Source organism: Phocoena phocoena, chromosome X (assembly GCF_963924675.1).
Source record: "Phocoena phocoena chromosome X, mPhoPho1.1, whole genome shotgun sequence".
Lineage (NCBI taxonomy): Eukaryota > Metazoa > Chordata > Mammalia > Artiodactyla > Phocoenidae > Phocoena > Phocoena phocoena.
Window position 1 is genome coordinate 80,817,596 of NC_089240.1, and position 20,464 is coordinate 80,838,059.

At 34.9% G+C, this 20,464-nt stretch overlaps 1 protein-coding gene across 1 annotated transcript in view; it reads left to right on the top strand.

The window, feature by feature from the left end:
* Positions 1-20,464, top strand: part of DIAPH2 (diaphanous related formin 2) — a 741,115-nt gene that overhangs the window by 224,290 nt on the left and 496,361 nt on the right. Inside the window, exons 7-10 of the mRNA XM_065900213.1 lie at positions 12,309-12,383; positions 12,462-12,531; positions 16,779-16,915; positions 19,526-19,634. Of these exons, the coding sequence (XP_065756285.1) occupies positions 12,309-12,383; positions 12,462-12,531; positions 16,779-16,915; positions 19,526-19,634 (391 nt within the window). The remainder of the gene's footprint in view (positions 1-12,308; positions 12,384-12,461; positions 12,532-16,778; positions 16,916-19,525; positions 19,635-20,464) is intronic.

Consider the following 20,464-nt stretch of genomic DNA (forward strand, 5'->3'; position numbering starts at 1 on the left):
TGCATTCAACATTCATTCATCAAAAAGTATTAAAGACTAAGTGCTAAACTGGAGTGTTAAATGGATTTTAAAAAATTGAGTTATCATAAATTTCCATATGTGAATTAACATTTGTCAAAGAATAAGAATACCCTGAAATGAATCCAGCACTAAAACTATATTAAGCATTTTTCTTTGATATAGAAAATGTTTAAGAATTTTATAATGTTGTTGAGGTCAACATTATAAGCATCAATTAAAATGGCAAAATATTTTAATTGTAAGTGGTATGGGACATTGCCCTAGGGATATTCTCTGACCTTATGACATGTTTTGTATCTTGAAAAAAACTTCTGTCAGTTTATTTCCTCATCATTACTTTCTCCCAGGAATAGAATGCAGGATATACTGTGCTGTGTTATCATGTGAGCTTTTCATTAATTTTGGTTTCTGCTATTATTTAGTATTGTTTATAAATGACAGGATTTATTTTACGTGTTGGAATCATGTGTTTGCTGATGACAGTAGTTTGATGCAAGCATTCACCTTCATGCATTTCTCAACTCTTTCAAATGATCTTGGAAAATTGGAGTAATAAAAGTTAAGAAGAGACAGCTATAGAGGAGTTAATTTCGAGGGGCAAGAACAAATTATACATGCATATGGATTTTTCAAATATGTGGCTGGAAATTTCTGAAACATATTGATAGGAGGGATGCTAGATAAATATGAATTATCAAATAGTACTGTGGAGATACAAGCACCATGCTGAACACATACTGTGGAGCTTAGGTAAGCCTGATTCTGGACTTAGAGCACTCGTCCATCTATTCAAGGATTTGGCTCTGAGCCCTGTGTGTATGATTTGGTGTCATCTTTGAGACTCCTTGTTCATCACACTTGCCCATTTTCTTATTTGCAATATCTCTTGCGTAGTTTTTACGTTTCTATTGTCAATACTCTAGTTCAGGCCTCATTCCCTTTGCAGACAGGAATTGACAGAGGAACTGATTGTCCAGCAAAGAGTTCACTGTTCACTGGGTTTGTTTGTTATAGCCAAAGTGAGCAAGGCAAAGCACAGAGGAATAGAGAAGTTAAGGAGGTTAGCAGGAAGTGTAGGGGAGGAAAAAGTTTTACTCGACCCTCTTAGGGTCCCTGGCTGTGACTGAAAATTAAACTGACAAAGATTAACAGGAGAAAGGCATACAAACTTTACTGAATTTTTACATATACATAGGAGCCTTCACAAGAGGATGAAGACCCAGAGAACTGAACAAAGCCAGAAGCTTTTATACCTTTTAGACAAAGAAACAACAAATTTGTGAAAAATTGACAAGACAAAGGGATTTGGTCTAGGGGTAGTAAATGGTGAAGAAGTAACTAGGATGATAAGGGTTAGTTTCACAAAGTTTCTTTATGCAGCCTTCTGTGCCCTCAATTCCCTGCCTCGGATGATAAGAATGCATTTCCTTCACGTGGTACATACAGGCAGGATGGGTGACTTTTACATGGGAGATTTAGCTCCTGCTTTCATGGAAGAAGGGGCTGGGTTGGGGAGCAGTGAGGTCAGAGTGACCTTCTTGGTTCTGCCCTTTTCTCAGACTCCTTCAGCTTAAGATATTCATTATGCCAGGGTGCCATATTTTGGGGTGTTGCGTTCTGAACTCCATCGGAAGCAATCCGATGGCTGACCACTTCATTAGTGCTGGGTAAGGAAGCAAGTAAGGCTAACCAAGAACTATTATTCCCAAATTAAAGTTGAATGGCTCCATTTTTTCCAGGTGCTCCCTAATACTTGATTATTGTGTCAGGCTAAATATCAACTAACAATTGCTACATTTTTTGAGGTGGATGTTTACAGATCTGTGCTTCACTGGTATGTCTACAATCTATAATAATGAATTGCAATATGGCAGGGCTCTGCATCTGTGCTGAGCAAGTTAACTATTTTATTTATTGGTATATGGGAAGAAGAAAGAAAGTATATTTTTGAATATCCCCGATGTGTTTATTGTCTAAAGTTACCCTTGCTTCTTGATAGAATCCGTAATAAATAATTTTTTAAAATTCCTCACTGGTATTGCTTTCACATCTAAATATACACATTGATGATATTTGAATATATTTTAACTTTTATCCAATATTCCTTCATGAAAGGAAAATAACCAAAAACTTGTAACCACTAATTGGTGATATATTTGTTAATTGTTGATAACATAGTTGAATGGGAGGTATGTAAGGACTGAGGAATGAGTGATTCCAATCATGGTTTTGCCATTAACAAGCTCTGTGATCTAAAACAAGTCAATAAAATTCTTTTATTTTCTTCATCTGTAAAATGAAGGAGCCAATATGGAGTAACAGTTTAATTTCACAACCAGTAAAGCTACTCTTGTGAGTGCATGTTCTTTCATAGAGGTTTGTTTATAAATGAAGGTAAAACCTTGTTGTTAATTTAAGTTGTGTCTGTTTCGGTTTTTAACTGTTCCAATTGAAAAGAAAGTCCTTGCTTTTTTTTTTTTTTTTGCGGTACGCGGGCCTCTCACTGTTGTGGCCTCTCCCGTTGCGGAGCACAGGCTCCGGACGCGCAGGCCTAGCGGCCATGGCTCACGGGCCCAGCCGCTCCGCGGCATGTGGGATCTTCCTGGACCGGGGCACGAACCCGTATCCCCTGCGTCGGCAGGTGGACTCTCAACCACTGAGCCACCAGGGAAGCCTGGTCCTTGCATTTTTGAAGGTGGTCAAAGTTACTTAAGCAGTTAAAGCATTATGCTTTCTTTAAAAAGCATTCGTATGTTTTGAAAGACTTATCAAATATGTAACTTTAGGAGTAGCTATGTTTCTAGATTTTTCTGAAAGTGAGTGCAAGGCAGGTTGAATATAGTAGAAGGCTAATATTTCTTTCTTAGGGACTTTATACTGCATTGTAATCCTATAAAGATTTTATCTGTATGTCATATACAGTTTATTATTATTGTTTTGTTGTCATTGTTTTAGATGATTTATATCACTGTGGAAGAGAAAAATAGTGAGTTTTTTGGTTTAATTTGTGTTAGATAAGCCTTAACAATTCTCATGGTGTTTAATGTGGGGTTATTAAAGATTTTGACTGTTCATTGTTAAATGATTATGTTTTGAAAAAATTTATTAAAGTTGGATGTATTAAGATGTTTATATTTAAGAGTGCACGTATGTACATACAGGTACACACATAATTTCCATAGTATCTTTATCAGTTTTAGGGGAAGGGGGTTTTAAAATATTATATAAAGATAAACTAGAAAAGACCAGAAATTTACCATTACAGATCACATTCTGAGACAATAAAACATTTGAACTTGCTGAGATTTTTTGATATCCACCACGAGGACCCAAAGAAATGGTTCTTTGTGGTTTGGTTGCAGTTATCCTGTGCTAAAAATATTCAGGAACATTAAATTTCTTTGATCTTTGTCTACATAGCTATCACACTCTATAATGAGTCTTTAATTATATGTTTTTGGAACTGCACCTGGTAGGTGAGGACTGTTGCATTTCTGTTGTTCAGTCATCAAATAGCAATTATCTTTCAACTCTCCTTACCCCTGCTACCATGAAAGAGCATTCACTGACCTTCTCTGCTGCCCACCAGAGCCAGTTAGTATAACATGCAGATTGGTGTAGGAAAAAATGAAATGTGTGGCGGTACCTGCTAATACCTCTCTGTTTTCCTCCTTGCATTCAAAGAACTTCTAACCTTATTCACAATAGATAAACTTGGTGTCAGCTCTCTTTCATTTCCAGGGTGTATAAATTAGGAATGTGATTTCCTGGAGTAAGTTCATTTTAACAAAATTCCACTACTAAAAGAAATTGGACGTCCTGTGGAGTGTGCGATTGAATTTTAACTTTATTACTTAGCTTAGGAAAATACATTTTTCCTGTGGAAGTTAACATTTTATTATAAGTTTGACTGGTTATATCACTAAGAAGATGACTTAAGTATGCTAACATAATTATATTCACAATTTCAAACATATGAAGAAAATTTAAAACATGACTGGCTTTTGCTTGAATGTTTGGAATGCTCTTTCTCCCTGCTTCCCCTCTATTTACTATAGATTAAAGACTCTATTTTTAATTTCATTCACATTTTTGGTACATTTTGTTTTCATCATTACATTAGGCTAAGACTGTCTCTTATATTTTTCTAAGAATACTTTTTAAAGAAGGATGGGGAGGAAAATATTCTTTGTTCAATAGCCTTTTGGGCATTTTAACAGATTTGGACTTAAGCCATTATGACTATCTCCAAAGTATTGATAATTTTGAGAGCTTAAGAAATTGATTTTAATAAATAAGAAACTTTTATCCTTTGAGGGAGAATTTTACTTAAACTATTGCCCTCAGGAGATTTTTATATGTAACTCAGGCATTTACAATTTGTTGTGAGCAACTCTTAAAAAAATGTGTGAGTAGCATGAAACAGAGCAGGATTTTTCCAATGAGACCTGATGGGGAGAATAAATGCAGCCAGGTAAAACCCTCTTAAGCAAAAAGCAGAGGATATAGGGAAAGATGCAGTGTCTTCTTTGGTGTTTTCTAAGGAAATTGTAACCTGTTTCAATACTGAAGTCAAAACCACTGAGAGCTGGAAAATTGACATATTCAACCTTTTTATGAATCAGGTGAAATAAGTGGTCAGTGAATATCATGCTTCAAAGGGATTTGTACAAATGTCTGGAAATGGCAGTGCTACAAATAATAGATATTCTAAATTGGTCAGAAATAGTTCATGTACTAATCTACCATGATGAATAGTTTTGAAGGACATTGAAATGCCCAAGGGTATTGTATTTACTTTCATGTAGACAAACCTGAGTGGATATATATTTTTTTATCTGGTTAAGACCAAGGCAGTCATAGCATATACAAATCCATGTTGTTTTTGTTGTTAACATTTATCTTTTTCACGGATGTATGTTATTGATAGTGGAATTATCTATGAAGTTGATTTGGCTGAACAAATTATCCTTTAAAAAGGCTGAAAATACTAGGTTTTTCTTGGCTACTGTTTGGAGATGTTGATATGTGGACTGAAGGTATGATACTGTTTGCATTGGGTTGTGCATTAGTTTTAATCACCCAGCACCCTTTTTCTTTCCATAAGGACCTATAACTAAGGTTTGGTTTTAATTTCACTGAAAACATTACATTGGCAACATTAGTATTAAAATGAGATGTTTCTCTGGTATTAAAATATGTAAACACCATTTGCAATCATCTTTAAAGTCTCCTCAACCCTTTGAATTAGTTGTTTCGTGTCTTATAATTTTACCAATTTTATCAATTCCCCCAAGAAACTCTGGACTATCCTTCATTTTATTTGATGTTCCAGTGATTTGGGTTGTAGTATGAGATTACACATGGGAATAGAACACCATTAGAGAGAAATAAAATTCTTTGTACACACATAACCCTCTATACTAGCCTTTAGCACTGTACAAACAGTGATAAAGGGATGACATGACTAATATTGGACTTCGGCACATGAGACCAATTGCCTTTACTGATTATGGGACTCATGATAGAACTTCCTAATTTTATCTTTAAGCCTTTTGAAAGAAAGACGTGAATCTGGACAGTCTAATTATAAATGTGCATGTAGTCACTACTTCCTGTTATATCTGTATTGCGTATAGTATACTGAACTCATCGTCCACTAATCTGATTTTAAGTTATATTTACATGAACTGTAATTAAATAATTCAGAGTCTGAATATCCAACTTACGGATAAAAGGTTGAAGTTTTTGGAATCTGTGAAGGATTTTCCTTTACATTTATGTGTGAGGGAGCAGAACATCATTTCCTCGTAAAATAGGCAAATTTATAGAGTTTTCCTCACTTTGTTTTGCCCTGGAGAGCTAGAGAGGGGAGAATCTTGCTTTCTCGTGGACTTAGGGTTCAATGGTACTTTCTCTCTGATACTTTCAATGATACTTTCTCTCTGATACTTTCATTAAATGTAAGATTTTCTTTCCTTTGATCATGCCAATCAGTGTAAGTGGGCCCTTTAAAAATAATGACCTCAGAAGTTCTGAAAGCCTGGGGTAGATTTCTGTTTTAAAACCTTGATATATTTAGATATCTTTCTGTCAGAATTATGCATGAACTATAAATAGACTTCTCTCTCTCTGCATATCCCCCTTCCCCCACCATTGTAATTTCTATGTCTATTTCAATGTGAATTGGCCAGCATTAATATAGTAATGAATATACACAAAGTTGAATAATAGCAATAAGTTACAGAAAGCACATGATGTGATATGAGTGCCAAATATTTAAATTATTAAATCTTTTCCAAAAAATCAATCAGTAGAAGTTTAGTGTCTATTTAGATTCTTCTGCATATTTCATACAATTAAGATACTTATCAATAAATGAATGGATGAAATGTTATTAAGTGTTAATATTTTTGAAAAGGAGTCTAATTTATGCCTAAAATCATACTGTATTTTGGACAAGAAGATTTAAAGAGCATTCAAGGTTTTGATTTTTAATATTTTCAGAAATATCTTAATACAAGTTCACTGTGCACGATTTCATTTAATAGTCACAAAGGCCTTCTGGGCTACAGGTACTATTTTCCTCCCTATTTTAAAGCTTAGAGGTTTTAAGTAACCGATCAAAAATAACACAGCTAGAATATGACAGAAATGGGATTGGAACCTAGATCTATCTTCTTCTAAAGCTTATGCACTTAACCATGTCACTCTGCGATCTCACAGAGATAATCCATTGATGAATGGAGGCTTATTTTTCTGACCTTTGAGTAAACGTGGAAAAAGATCTCTAATTTTCTTTCTTTCTTTCTTTCTTTTTTTTTGCGCTACGCGGGCCTCTCACTGCTTTCGCTTCTCCCGTTGCGGAGCAACAGGCTCTGGACTCGCAGGCTCAGTGGCCATGGCTCACGAGCCTAGCCGCTCCGCGGCATGTGGGATCTTCCCGGACCGGCGCACGAACCTGTATCGCCTGCATCGGCAGGCGGACTCTCAACCACTGCGCCACCAGGAAAGCCCAATTTTTAACTTCTTGAGCAATATAGGGATGTTGGACTGCCTTATAGATATAGCTACACCTTTTATACCTAAGGTCAGAAAATACTGTCTCATTTTGGGTCAGTCCTCTTCTTCCCTAGAAAATTTTCCTGGCTTCTTTTTCAGTGTTCAGATCTAATCTTGGACTCTTGCTCACTCGTATGTTAACTGTCCTCACTGATCTTTCTATTGTTTTTGTTTGGGTGATTCATTTGTTCCACCTGGTCCCCTGTCAAGTCATGGTTACAAATATCACCATGTATTTGTAGCATGTGAAGACAACTCTTTAACGTAGGTAACTTGATAACATAAAATCACCAATATGTTAATACCAAGAAATGAGATTATGGAACCACCAATATGTTAATACCAAGAAATGAGATTATGGGCTATAGCCCATCTTAAAAAAAAATGTATAAGCTACATCTGGCTCTGTTCTTTCCAATAAGCTGCCGTACCTAAATTTGATTGGAAGTTTTAGTTGGAGTCTCCAGATATCTTTCTTTGACAGTATTTGGTAGATTTCTTATGAAGCTTAGGACTTTGAAAGACAAGAAAAACGTGCGTTGAAAATTACCTATCACACCTAAATGAATGAAGTAAGCTGTTAAATATTACAAAACATGTAATTCTGTGTCTAGACATAGATATGTAGGTTTAAGCCCAATATAATACTGGAACAACCACTAATTCTTCTTCAATGAGTTATTGCTGGAGCCATGAGCCAGATGTTACAGGAAACCATGTACTGGTCCTGTTAGTAATTTCTAATGGTATGATTAAAATAAACATGGGCTTTGGAGTCAGACCTAGGTGTGGGGGTGTGAGTCCTAGAACTGATACTTGTTGAATGATGTTTTGCAAGTTACTTAGCTACTTTGCTTCTCAGTTTCTTTATGTGAAAACACTTTTGGGAATGGCTAAAGTCAAAAAAATTGACAGTATGAAGTGTTTGAAGGATCTGGAGCAATTAGAGCTGTTACACTTTGCTGAAGGAGTCCCAAATGGTATAACCACTTTGGAAAGCAGTTTTTAAAAATTTAAACATGCACTTATCATAAGACCCAGTAATTCTACCCCTAGTTATTTTCCCAAGAGAAATGAAAATATATGCTTACACAAATACGTACATGTGAATGTTTATAGCAGCTCTATTCATAATCATCAAAATCTGGAAACAACCCAGATATTCATCAATTGATGAATGGATAAACAAATTGTGTTATATCCATACGATAAAAAGGAATGGACTACTGATACATGCAATAACATAGTTGAATATCATAATATTTATGTTAAATGAAAGGAACCAGACACTGAAAGCTGTATACAGTATGATTCCATTTCTAATGACATTCTGGAAAAAGCAAAACTATAGGGGCACAAACCAGGTAAGTGGTTGCCAGGCAACTGGGAGTAAGGAAAAGGGATTGACTACATAAGGGGAATATTTTGGTGTGGTGGAAATGTTCCAAATCTTGTTTGTGTTAGGAGTTGCATGACTATATTTTGTCAAAATGATGAACTTTACTGTATGTAAATCATATCCCAATATAAAGAAAGGGAAAAAAACCTTGTGTTCAGAGTGGTTATGGAAATTATAAGAGATCATCTTCCTCGCCCATTTTTTCTGCTGCTTGGTTCTTCATTATCCTCTGTTGCTTCTGTGTCTCATAACTTTGGGGTCCATGATAAATTGCAATTTCTTATTTCAAAGCTGAGATACTACAGAAAATTGATGTCTTTATCTTTTTCTGCAATCTGAGTCAGATTTTAAACGGAGTGATCAACTGTATTTTTATACTTCTAGATATTCCAGTTAGTACTGCATAACTCAGAGCTGGAATTGGCAGACTGTAAAATATACCAAATATACTTGCTTTGACTGGATTCCTCATCTCTGTTCTGTGGCAGTGGGAATGTACAGTATGGTTGGGAGGGTATTTAGAGCAATCTTGAATTTTGAGCCTGGAGTCCTGCTTGAGAAAGGTTTCCTCTACTTCTCAACAAACCATTGTTCTATGCCAGGGGTTCTCAAACTTGAGTGAACATCAGAATCACCTAGAGGAGTAATTAAAACACATTTCTGGGCTCCACCCACAGTTACTGAGTCAGTAGGCCTGGGGTGGGACCCAAGAATTTTGTATTTCTAACAAATTTCCAAATGCTGTTGATGCCCCTGGTTTGGGACATACACCTTGAGAACCACCAATTTATACTTACCCTGGTGTTGCAGTATCAAAATTCCTGCCTACATACAGTAGCCAACATTTTGTTTATAAACCACTTAATCATTTCATGGCCACTTTTGTATTGGGTAAAACCTAAATATATGTATATTTATATATAGACTATATATATATATATATATATACACATATATATGTATATATAGAGAGACAGACAGACAGTAAGCATTTGGCTAGAGGCTACAAAGTATTTGATGCTTAAAGACAGAGAAATGGCAAGACAAAGGGGAAAAAAGGTATGTCTAGCTGTACCCCTTCCTCTTCACCTCTTGAGTGTCATCCTACTATATCATAAGTATTTTATTCCCCTAGCTAAAGGCTCCTTTTGTACTCCCATTCTCTCTACTTTAAAAGCTCTGAGGACTCTTACCAGTCCTCCTCTGCGCATTGCCCTAACATATTCTCAGTTAAGACTTTTCACTTCCTACTTTGTAATAAATAGGCCCAGCCTCCTCACACTTAGGTTTCATGATTGTATCCTTTTATTTTTTTCAGACCGATAATAATTTTCACTGAATGAAACCAAAGTACCATCAGCTGCCCAAACTGAAACAGTCTGGGATGTGTGGGTGACTGATTTCAAGTGAACAAATAGAAATCATGGTCTTGTATCAAACACTTCCCTAGACCAAGAAGCAAATAATCCTCATAACTTTAATAGCACTAGGTATAAAAAGAAACAGGTAAAATTTAGAATCTTTAAAGAATTTGTGAGTGTTAAATTTAAGGAAATCATAGATTATTTCATCTTTTCAGATGCCAAAACAGATACTGAGGGCTGTATATATAAATTTGTTCAGAATTTCTGTTATTTTAAGGTTGCTGTAGGGTATTTTCTGCTGTTAGGATATCTGCTGATTTCTGTCTGTGATAGATTAAATACAGTATTTTATGTTTAGAGAGCTGATGTCCATTTCTCCTTCTCCTACCACCCCACTGATTATCAAGTCTTTAGAGAAAATAGCTCATTGTACTGGTTGATTACATGCCTCAATTGAACAGTAGCTTGCTGCCAATTATCATTACAATGCCATATTGATTTTTTTCTTATTTCCTCTGTGGAAATTAAAGCAGAATTTGTTTAAAATGAGTTTCCATATATATTGTGGATGTGATTGGTTCCAAATATTTGAGCTATTTTTTAAATGTATTTTCTTCAGTGATCTGTTATTTCTTACTGATAGTCTCTTAGAAATTTAGGTCTCTTCTTTGTTGATAAGGTTTACCTTAGGTAAATATGAAATGTGATTTAAAACCTGTGGAATTGATCTATAGTCATGGTTTAAATATGTTGAGTATAGATTTTAATTATTGCTTCACAGGCATCCTGCTGTATGTTAATTTACGTTTGTAAAGTTCTTGGACAATATGATTCTGCTGATTCTCTTAACCACACAAGTCAGTAAATTTAATTAAATTTTAATTAGAAAATATTTAGTGTTGACTATATGTAATCCATTCTGCTAAGCATTATGGGAGACAGAAAGATGAGTGAGATCATATAACAGTCTTCAGAGAATTTATAATCCAGAAAGGTGGGTAAAGACACTTGGTATGAATCATAATGTCAAGTAGTAAGAGATGCACAAACACGGGCATTCAAAGAGAAAATAATGCATTTGGATGGAGGACTTACAGGAAGAAAACATTAATGGAGGAATTGACAGTCAAGTTGAGCCTTGATGGGTTGGGAGAGATGGAGTTGGAGTTACCTTCTGGGAAGAAAGAATGAAAAATGAGGTCAAGCAGGGAAATGCAGGGAAGACTCCAGGAAAGAGAATATGTCTGATTTTTATTGGAACATGTGGTCTAAGGCCTGAGGCTAAAAAGGTAGGTTGAGGCTTGATCAGAATCAGGACTTGAAATGTGTTAAATAGTCCAGAGAAAATTTTTGGACAGAAGACTGTGGTAATCTGGCATTTTATAAAATGAATAAAAGAAAAGAATGATGCCTCAGAGACCCTAGTTGGGAGGCTTCTGCCATATTAAAGGAAAGGTAACTAGGGCTAAATTAGAATGGTAGACAATGAAAGGGAGTCATTCTAGAAGTAGAGTAGTAGTAGAGTAGGGTCATGACAATAAGTCAAATCAAGTTCTCCGTGATCAGTCTTCAAGTCTTTTGTCACACATGGGACTTCATCTCCTGCCATTCTTGCTTCCAAGCCTGCTTGTTCAGCTGTGACCACACAGGTTTCCTCACAGATCCTGGAACATTCCAAGCACACTGGCTACCACCTCAGCACCCTATTTGCTTTTATTCCCTCTATTAGGAAAGTCCTTATTTCCTTCAAGGCTCTGCTCAAATATCACCTTATCAAATAATCTTTCTCTGACTACACATTAAAAAATAACATCCTGGCTCTCCTTATTCCATTTGCCAAGGTTTATTTCTCTTCATAGTACCAAAGCATTGACATTTTATTATATAGTTATTTATTTATCCTCTGTCTCCCTTTTAGTAGATGGTAAGCTACATGAGGGTAGGGGCTTAGTTTGTTGCCAGTTATATCTCTATCACCTAGAACATGCCTGGTACTTAGTGGGAACTCAATAACTATTTGTTAAATGAATGAACAGAATAAATGCAAAGGTGAAAGAGGTGGCGGATCAAGAAATTATGCCAGTATTTCAAGTCTGAAGGATGCAAGGGATAGTAGTATTATTATCAGAATATGGAAGAGGAGTTGATTTAGGAGAACAGAGACATAGGAGAAGAGAAATTTGGCTTTGTAAATTCAGGCTTAAGTATTCGACGCTGGTGAAACAACCAAGGCAGTGCTGTAGAATGGGCAATCTAAAATGTGAAGAGAAGTCTGGGATTGAGGTAAAGATCTCTGAGTCATCCCCATAGAGTCAATACTCAAAGCAATGGGAGTGGAAAAAAGAAGGACAAGCAATATAAAGACAGGATTAACAGATCTGAAAATCAAAATTTAATTTGGGATATTTAATGTTTTAATTATATAAACTTATTTATACTTTTTTTTCTTGTTTATTTAATAGCTGGGTTAACAACTTTGGCCATGAAGGTCTTGGACTCTTGTTGGATGTGCTGGAAAAGCTTCTGGACAAGAAACAGTAAGAATAAACATGAAAAAAAATCACCATGGGGGACATTTTTAAGCACAGCATAATATGTTTTTTCCTTTTATTCAGGCAAGAAAATATTGACAAGAAGAATCAGTATAAACTTATTCAGTGCCTCAAAGCATTTATGAACAATAAGGTAAGTAGTATTTATTTCTGCCTCTGTCGCAAAAGGTGAGAACTTGCCCGACAGACACCATGAAACAGGCAAAATAGTGGATGCTTACTCAGTTTTCCAAAGGGTCTTTATAATGCAAATCATCATGAGTTTCATTTTAATATTATTTAAAATATACTTTGCTTCACAAAATATTTATTGGCAGGTTTTTGCAATCATGCAAACATACAAGTCTTGTTCCCAAATCAGATAATACTCTTTAATACTCTTTTTTTTCCATGGTAGTAGGAAAATTTAAATGGGATAGGTTGAATACCATTTCCTTACAGAGAGTTTTTATTCTAATGTAAAGGACAATTCAAAGCTATGATTTGATTTTTTTGTTTTTTTTTTTTGCTGAGAACGTTATAAGGTTAATATTTTTCTTTCTTTTTATGTTCAATTAATGTCAGTGAGTTAACATACATAAAAGACATTTCTGGCACATACCAGGGTTTCCTTTTTGTACCTGTGTGATACCAGTTGCATTATGAGTGACTCTAGGAATGCCAGACAAGGGTTTTTCTTCTAAAAGTAGTCTTTGCTCAGGTTATGAAGTTAAAGTCATTTTTTCTATAAACTTGTTTTGTTACTCTCTTATACACGATTTATGCTATATTCCTATAGGTAAAATACCACTGACTAATTCACTAATTGAATAATTCCCTTTATATGGTATTTTAATAATCTCAAAATATTTATTAAAAATAACTAATTATAACAATAACCCAAAACTTGCCAGAAGTAAAATATAGCTATTAATAGCCAATGCAGTAAGATTATCTACTTAAGTAATCTGCAGTCTTTCTTAAGTGTGTGGGATTATATATAATTATGTGTATATTATACACACATGTATCAGCAAAGAATTTTTTGGCATGTGGAACAGATGGATGCTTGCCAATTGACATGAGTCTCCCGTATAGAATATACTATTTGTGCTGTTCTTGGAAGTTTCTTCCAGAAAGATTTCCATCAGTACTAGTACAGAATTTCTGAACTTCTGAGCTCTTAGTCTTTGGTGACAAAGTTATGCAGAATCTGATACCTAACAAGAAAGCAGTTAACGAACATTGCTTCTCCACAGCTCAAGATGGATCTCTTTTTTCAATTGAGGGAAACAAAGAAATAAAGGAAAGACAACACTGTACTAGAAATCAGGAAATATAGTCCATGATTTGCCACTAAGTTGTGTGGCCTTTAGAAAATCATTTGACCTCTCTGCCAATCAGTCCCCTCACCTGTAAAATTAGGACTCTGATCTAAATTCTTACTGACTTGAGTAGTCAACTCTTACAGCTTTCCAGGATATAACTGTAATCAGTATAGTTACTAGAGAAAGTGACATTTCCTGTAGAGCCTTTTCCCACGAGACAGAAGTTGATATGTTCATACGTAATTATTTATTACTTAAGAGTTTGGCAGTTTTGAAGAACATGATGTTTTATTTTTTATTAGAGTAGAGTTGATTTACAGTGTTGTGTTAGTTTTACCGCAAAGTGATTCAGTTATATGTATACATGTATCTATTCTTTTTTAGATTCTTTTCTCATATGGGTTAGTACTACTCTGTATTAACAGTGAAATCTGACAGCATTTCATTGGAACAAAATTGCCATTTCAAGCTAACCATTGCCATTTCAAGCTAAATGTGTAGTTAAACACCACACATTTGAATATTTTCATGGTTCCTAATTTATCTTCGAAAAGAATTCAGTGTAGCATTCCCTATGCTATGCAGTAGGTCCTTGTTGGTTATCTATCTTATATGTAAAGTAGTTTTCTGTGTGTGTTCATCCCAAGCTTCTGATTTATCCCTCCCCTCCCATGTTTCCCCTTTGGTAACCATAAGTTTGTTTTCCATACCTGTAAGTCTGTTTCCGTTTTGTAAATAAGTTCATTTGTTTCTTTTCTTTAAGTTAGATTCCACATATGAGTGATATATGATATTTGTCTTTGTCTGACGTACTTCACTCAGTATGACAATCTCTAGGTCCATCCGTGTTGCTGCACATGGCATTATTTCATTTTTTTAATGGCTGAGTAATATTCCATTTTATGTATGTATCACATCTTCTTTATCTGTTCCTCTGTCAATGGACATTTAGGTTGCTTCTATGTCTTGGCTATTGTAAATAGTGCTGCATTGAACATTGGGGTGCATGTATCCTTTTGGGTTATGGTTTTCTCTGGATATATGCCTAGGAGTGGGATTGCTGGGGAATGTGGTAGTTCTATTTTTAGTTTTTTTTTTTCTTTTTTGCAGTATGCAGGCCTCTCAGTGTTGTGGCCTCTCCCATTGTGGAGCACAGGCTCCAGACACGCAGGCTCACTGGCCATGACTCACGGGCCCAGCCGCTCCACAGCATGTGGGATCTTCCTGGACCAGGGCACGAACCCGTGTCCCCTGCATAGGCAGGCGGACTCTCAACCACTGTGCCACCAGGGAAGCCCCTATTTTTAGTTTTTTAAGGAACCTCCATACTGTGCTCCATAGTGGTTGTACCAATTTACATTCCCAATAACATTGTAAAACACGATAGTTTAACTTAGATTATTCTATATTAAGATTAGGCTTTAGTTAGAGCATGTTAATGTCTTGCACATAGGTCCTAGGAACATGACTAAATGGTAGGTCATTTAAATTATAGGCGTGTGAAACAATGGGCATAAAGTACACATTCAAAATAAAAAAAATATACAGTAATATATCCATTTCATGTTGGAATGAATTGTCATAATCAAAGAATGAAACTTTCATCTGAAATGACTCATACATCAAATTTGCTGGCCCTGAGGAGTTTTGATTACCTACATCAAAAACTCTTTTTGCTTATACAATGCATGTAATAATAGGATCATAAAAAGCAACCCATTGTCCCTTAACTTCCATTGCTATAATATTGCTCTGATGTTTAGATTGATGGTTTTCCATCATTTCTCATATCTTCATTTTTATTTTGAGTATGTCCCTACACATTACAAACTACTTTTAATAATAAAATGGAAATTTGAAAAATTAAATGATTTCACTCTCAGTCTAACTGATTTTTAAAGTTATTTTAAGTTTGGTAATTGCATGGTAACCATCTCTCTCAGTTTTCCACATCACTTATTTTCCTTACTACTTATTATTTACTGGCTACCTTTATACTTATATAGTCCTTCTGTTTTTCTTTGCTTCTTTTTAATCTCGTCTCTTCCATTTCCTTTTTTTGTCTTGTCTCTGTAAATTTCCTTATTTGTCATGACCTTGAGTAAAGTCATATTTAAGAGCTTTAGCTATGTTTTTTTTAGCCCTGAATTCTTTTAGAAGATAAATTAGGAACCATGAAAATATTCAAATGTGTGGTGTTTAACTAAAGGATAGCTTGAAATGGCAATTTTGCTCCAATGAAATGTTGTTGGATTTCACTGTTAAAGTGTAAAAAGAAGCAAACATTATTTCACAAGAAATCTGAGAAATACTTTGTGGGACAAAGATCAAAGAAAATATCACCTTCTTCATGTAGTGAAAACCTGAGTTTTGGGCTTTCTTCATTTTTTTACCTAGTCATTCTTATGATGCACATTTGCATGCATATATTCAAGCCTAGAAAATAAATGAAAATGGTGTCTGGCTTCTCTGCCTAGTTGACTGTGACACTTAGTAAAACCCAGGCTCCATTTCTTTCTGTTCATAACTTTTGTAATGCAGCACAACTGCTTGAAAGAGGGAGGCTAAGAGAGAGAAGGTATGGGAAAATCCATACAGAGGTCTACTGCTTCTTTAACTGGCATGTAGTATACAAAAGAGCTTTTCAATGTTTTACCCTTTTTGTTCAACTTAGTTTTCCATACAGACATATTGGAGAATTTAACCATGAGTTCTAGACATCTCCAGGGAGACCCAGTGACATAAGTAGAACTGCTTTAGAAAATCATATCAGTATGTTCTTTACATATTCTTCTTTGTTGAGAAAATATTGGTGGTTCCCATATTTCTTCCAAATTTTTATGGAAGTTTTAGGCAGGCTAATGGAGATCATATCTGACCAAAGGACAAAACTCCAAGATGCAGTCATTTCAAATAAAAAACAACTGCATTTGAAGAACATTCATCTAATTAAGTAGAACCTCACTGTGGAGGTATTGGCTTTTAGAAAATCATTGTTTAGTTGCTTTTTAAAATTAAAGATGTGTTCCAAAAACATTTTGAATGAAAGTTCATTTTTAAAAATTTTTTTCAGTTTGGATTGCAAAGGATTCTAGGTGATGAAAGAAGCCTTTTACTGTTGGCAAGAGCAGTTGACCCCAAACAACCCAACATGATGACTGAAATAGTAAAAATACTTTCTGCTATTTGTATTGTTGGAGAAGAGAACATGTACGTATTGCTCTATTATTATATTAACTGTATAGAAAATGACACGAGAAATTAACAAGTCCTACTTTTGTGCTGTTTCTTTTGATAACTTGCATGAAAATGCTATTAAATTTTAGAAAAAATATTGATATTTTTACCTTATCTATTTGGATATTAGCTTTTTTTTGATTCTTTGAAAAATAGGTTTAAAAAGATAGAATCCTAATGGAGAGTTCTTCAAAGTTGGATATTCAAAGTTAATGAATAGAATTTTGTCTAGTTGAAGGTAAAGCAATTATTAGAAAAGTGGGAAAAGGTCAGTTAGGGAGTAATTTTGGCTAAACACACACACAGGCACACACATATACATACCCTATACAACATACACCCTCACACATGCACATCACAAAATTTGACTTCCTTAACTGAATTAACTAGATGCTTTATTTTGTACTATAATTTTATTTTATTTTTTTAACATCTTTATTGGAGTATAATTGCTTTACAATGTTCTGTTAGTTTCTGCTGTATAACAAAGTGAATCAGCCATACATATACATATATCCCCATATCTCCTCCCTCTTGTGTCTCCCTCCCAACCTCCTTATCCCACCCCTCTAGGTGGTCACAAAGCACCCAGCTGATCTCCCTGTGCTGTGTGGCTGCTTCCCACTAGCTATCTATTTTACATTTGGTAGTATATATTAGTCATGACACTCTCTTACTTCGTCCCAGCTTACCCTTCCCCTCCCCGTGTCCTCAAGTCCATTCTCTATGTCTGCATCTTTATTCCTGTCCTGCCCCTAGGTTCTTCAGAACCAATTTTTTTTTTTAGATTCCATATGTATGTGTTAGCATACAGTATTTGTTTTTTTCTTTCTGACTTACTTCACTCTGTATGACAGACTCTAGGTCCATCCACCTCAGTACAAATAACTCATTTTCGTTTCTTTTTATGGCTGAGTAATATCCCATTGTATATATGTGCCACATCTTCTTTATCCATTCATCTGTCAATGGACACTTAGGTTGCTTCCATGTCCTGGCAATTGTAAATAGAGCTGCAATGATCATTGTGGTACATGACTCTTTTTGAATTATGGTTTTCTCAGATGCCCAGTAGTGGGATTGCTGGTTTATAGGGTAGTTCTATTTTTAGATTTTTAAGGAATCCCCATACTCTTCTCCATAGTGGCTGTATCAATTGACATTCCCACCAACAGTGCACGAGGGTTCCCTTTTCTCCACACCATCTCCAGCGTTTATTGTTTGTAGATTTCTTGATGATGGCCATTCTGACTGGTGTGAGGTAGTTTTGATTTGCATTTCTCTAATGATTAGTGATGTTGAGCATCCTTTCTGCCTATGGTAAGTGAAAAGATGAAGCAATATTAATGGAATTAAATTAACTGGTTGGAAAGAACGAAAGGCTGTTGGTAACTATTCAGAGTGCACATAAGTGCCAATTTCAGCAAGTTGTTGCTGACTATGCATTAGATCATTTCTTCTTATGGAAATAATATTGAGTTAGAAGCAAAATTAAAGATTTGATATCCAGTTGGTAAGAAACCATTGAGATAAAGAATGTAATACCTGCTACGGACATGAACTAAAATATTTCTTCTGAACACTCTGTGTGGCAGTAATCATTTCAGTTTGAATTATAATGGGGCAGGCAAAGATTTAGGATTCTTCTAATATGTTGACTTTCTCATACCTCTTGGAATAAAATGAGATGTTGCTTAGTGCTTGTTCATCCTTCGAAACCAAAAGACAAACACTGAACAAAAATATTATCACACATTAAGTCTTAGTGAGAACAAACTGAGCATGAGATAACTTATGCAGATAGGCTTCCTTCCTCAGGTTTTATAGAAAAATCAGTTTATACACAAGTAAGAAATATTTTTCTAGTCTGTTAGGTTTTCAGTACTTAATTCATATAATGTACCCTACCCTGGTATATTTTATGAGTTAATTATAATTTCAGATATAGTTTGATAATAGTAGTATACTACATAGAGGTTAATTTGATTCAGACACTGTACCGAGATAGTTTCCAATATTTTTGTTCAGGTGAATAAGTTTCTTGTGCTTGGTAATTATAGATGCTTCTCTAATTTACTGGGCTTTCTCTTTTAGGTTTTTTTCCTTGTTCCATTTGCAAAGAATCCTGGGGTTTTTTTTAAGTTCTTTAAGAAATATTTACGCTTTTCAGCACTTTATTATAAAATTACAGTCCGTTTACACTTGAATAAACTTTGAATAATTGTAAATGCCATATCACGTTTAAGTGACATTAATATCTATGTTAACACATGAAATATCAAAACCTGAAACTTAAAATTTTAATGTTTATCAATTAAGTATTTTTTTTCAAATGTCACCCAGAAAAGTTATTTTCCTCAAGACTTTCAAATTGAATTTTCATTTTAGTGCCCTAAAGTTATTTAACTCTATCAACATTTGACTTATAGAAATATGTGGACAAGAACACAATTCTTAAATTGTGGTGGTCTATGTGAAAACATCAAGCACCAGAAAGAAAACAGGGAAGACTGTATAAGGGATAACCTATATTCATATAGTATGTGTAAGATGTATTTCTCATTTCTATTTTTTTTTCTATAGTCTAGATAAACTTTTAGGAGCTATAACTACAGCAGCAGAACGAAATAACAGAGAACGATTTTCACCAATTGTGGAAGGATTAGAAAACCATGAAGCTTTGCAATTACAGGTGAGTTAGTTTCCGGGGTTATATTTAGAGTACTGGTTTTGTATGACACCAACTCCATTTTAGCTAGCATTTAAATAGAAGGGAACATAAAAATGAAATTCTTCCTGTTGCTTGGTCATTCATAGAAGCTATGGTTTTGTCTGTGAAAATGACAATTTGTTTAAAATTAGGAAAAGTACTTTGAATTATTATAAATATGATGATCATAAATATTTGGATAGAAATTTAGTAATTATTGTAATAAGCCATGGAAATTAAAGCCTTAGCATTAATCAGGGCAAGAGGACAAACAGTTCAGCCACTGCCGTTATCCTGAGGGTTAATGAGGTCTGTGTGGACTCGTTGTAGAAATTTAAGAAAACTAAGCACATCTCTTTTTTTGTGCCATTCACACAGCGTTCAGAAGTTTCACTGCCCAGAATAGGGAGGATTGAATTGCAACTCTTAGGTCATGGTCTGTCTCATAGTCCTGTGTAGACCCAACCTATATGTCTTCTTTAGAAAATGACAAAATTTGCTATCTTTTCTTAGATGGTTTCAGGAAATGAGCCATTTTATGAAAGATAAAATTGTTCTTTAGTGATGAGAACTCTTATTTATTGACTGTACTTATCGTGTGAGATTCTGGACTAAACATTTCAATTTACATATACTATCTAGTTTAATTCTCACAATTCAGCTATGTAGGTACTATTATTATCTCCATTTTGCTTATGAGACAAATAGGCTGAGATTAAATAACTTGTCTAAGGTGCCACAGCTTGTAAGTGGGACAGTCAAATTCGATGCCAGGTTTGTTAGTCTGTGGTGCCCATCTCTTTCTTTTAGAC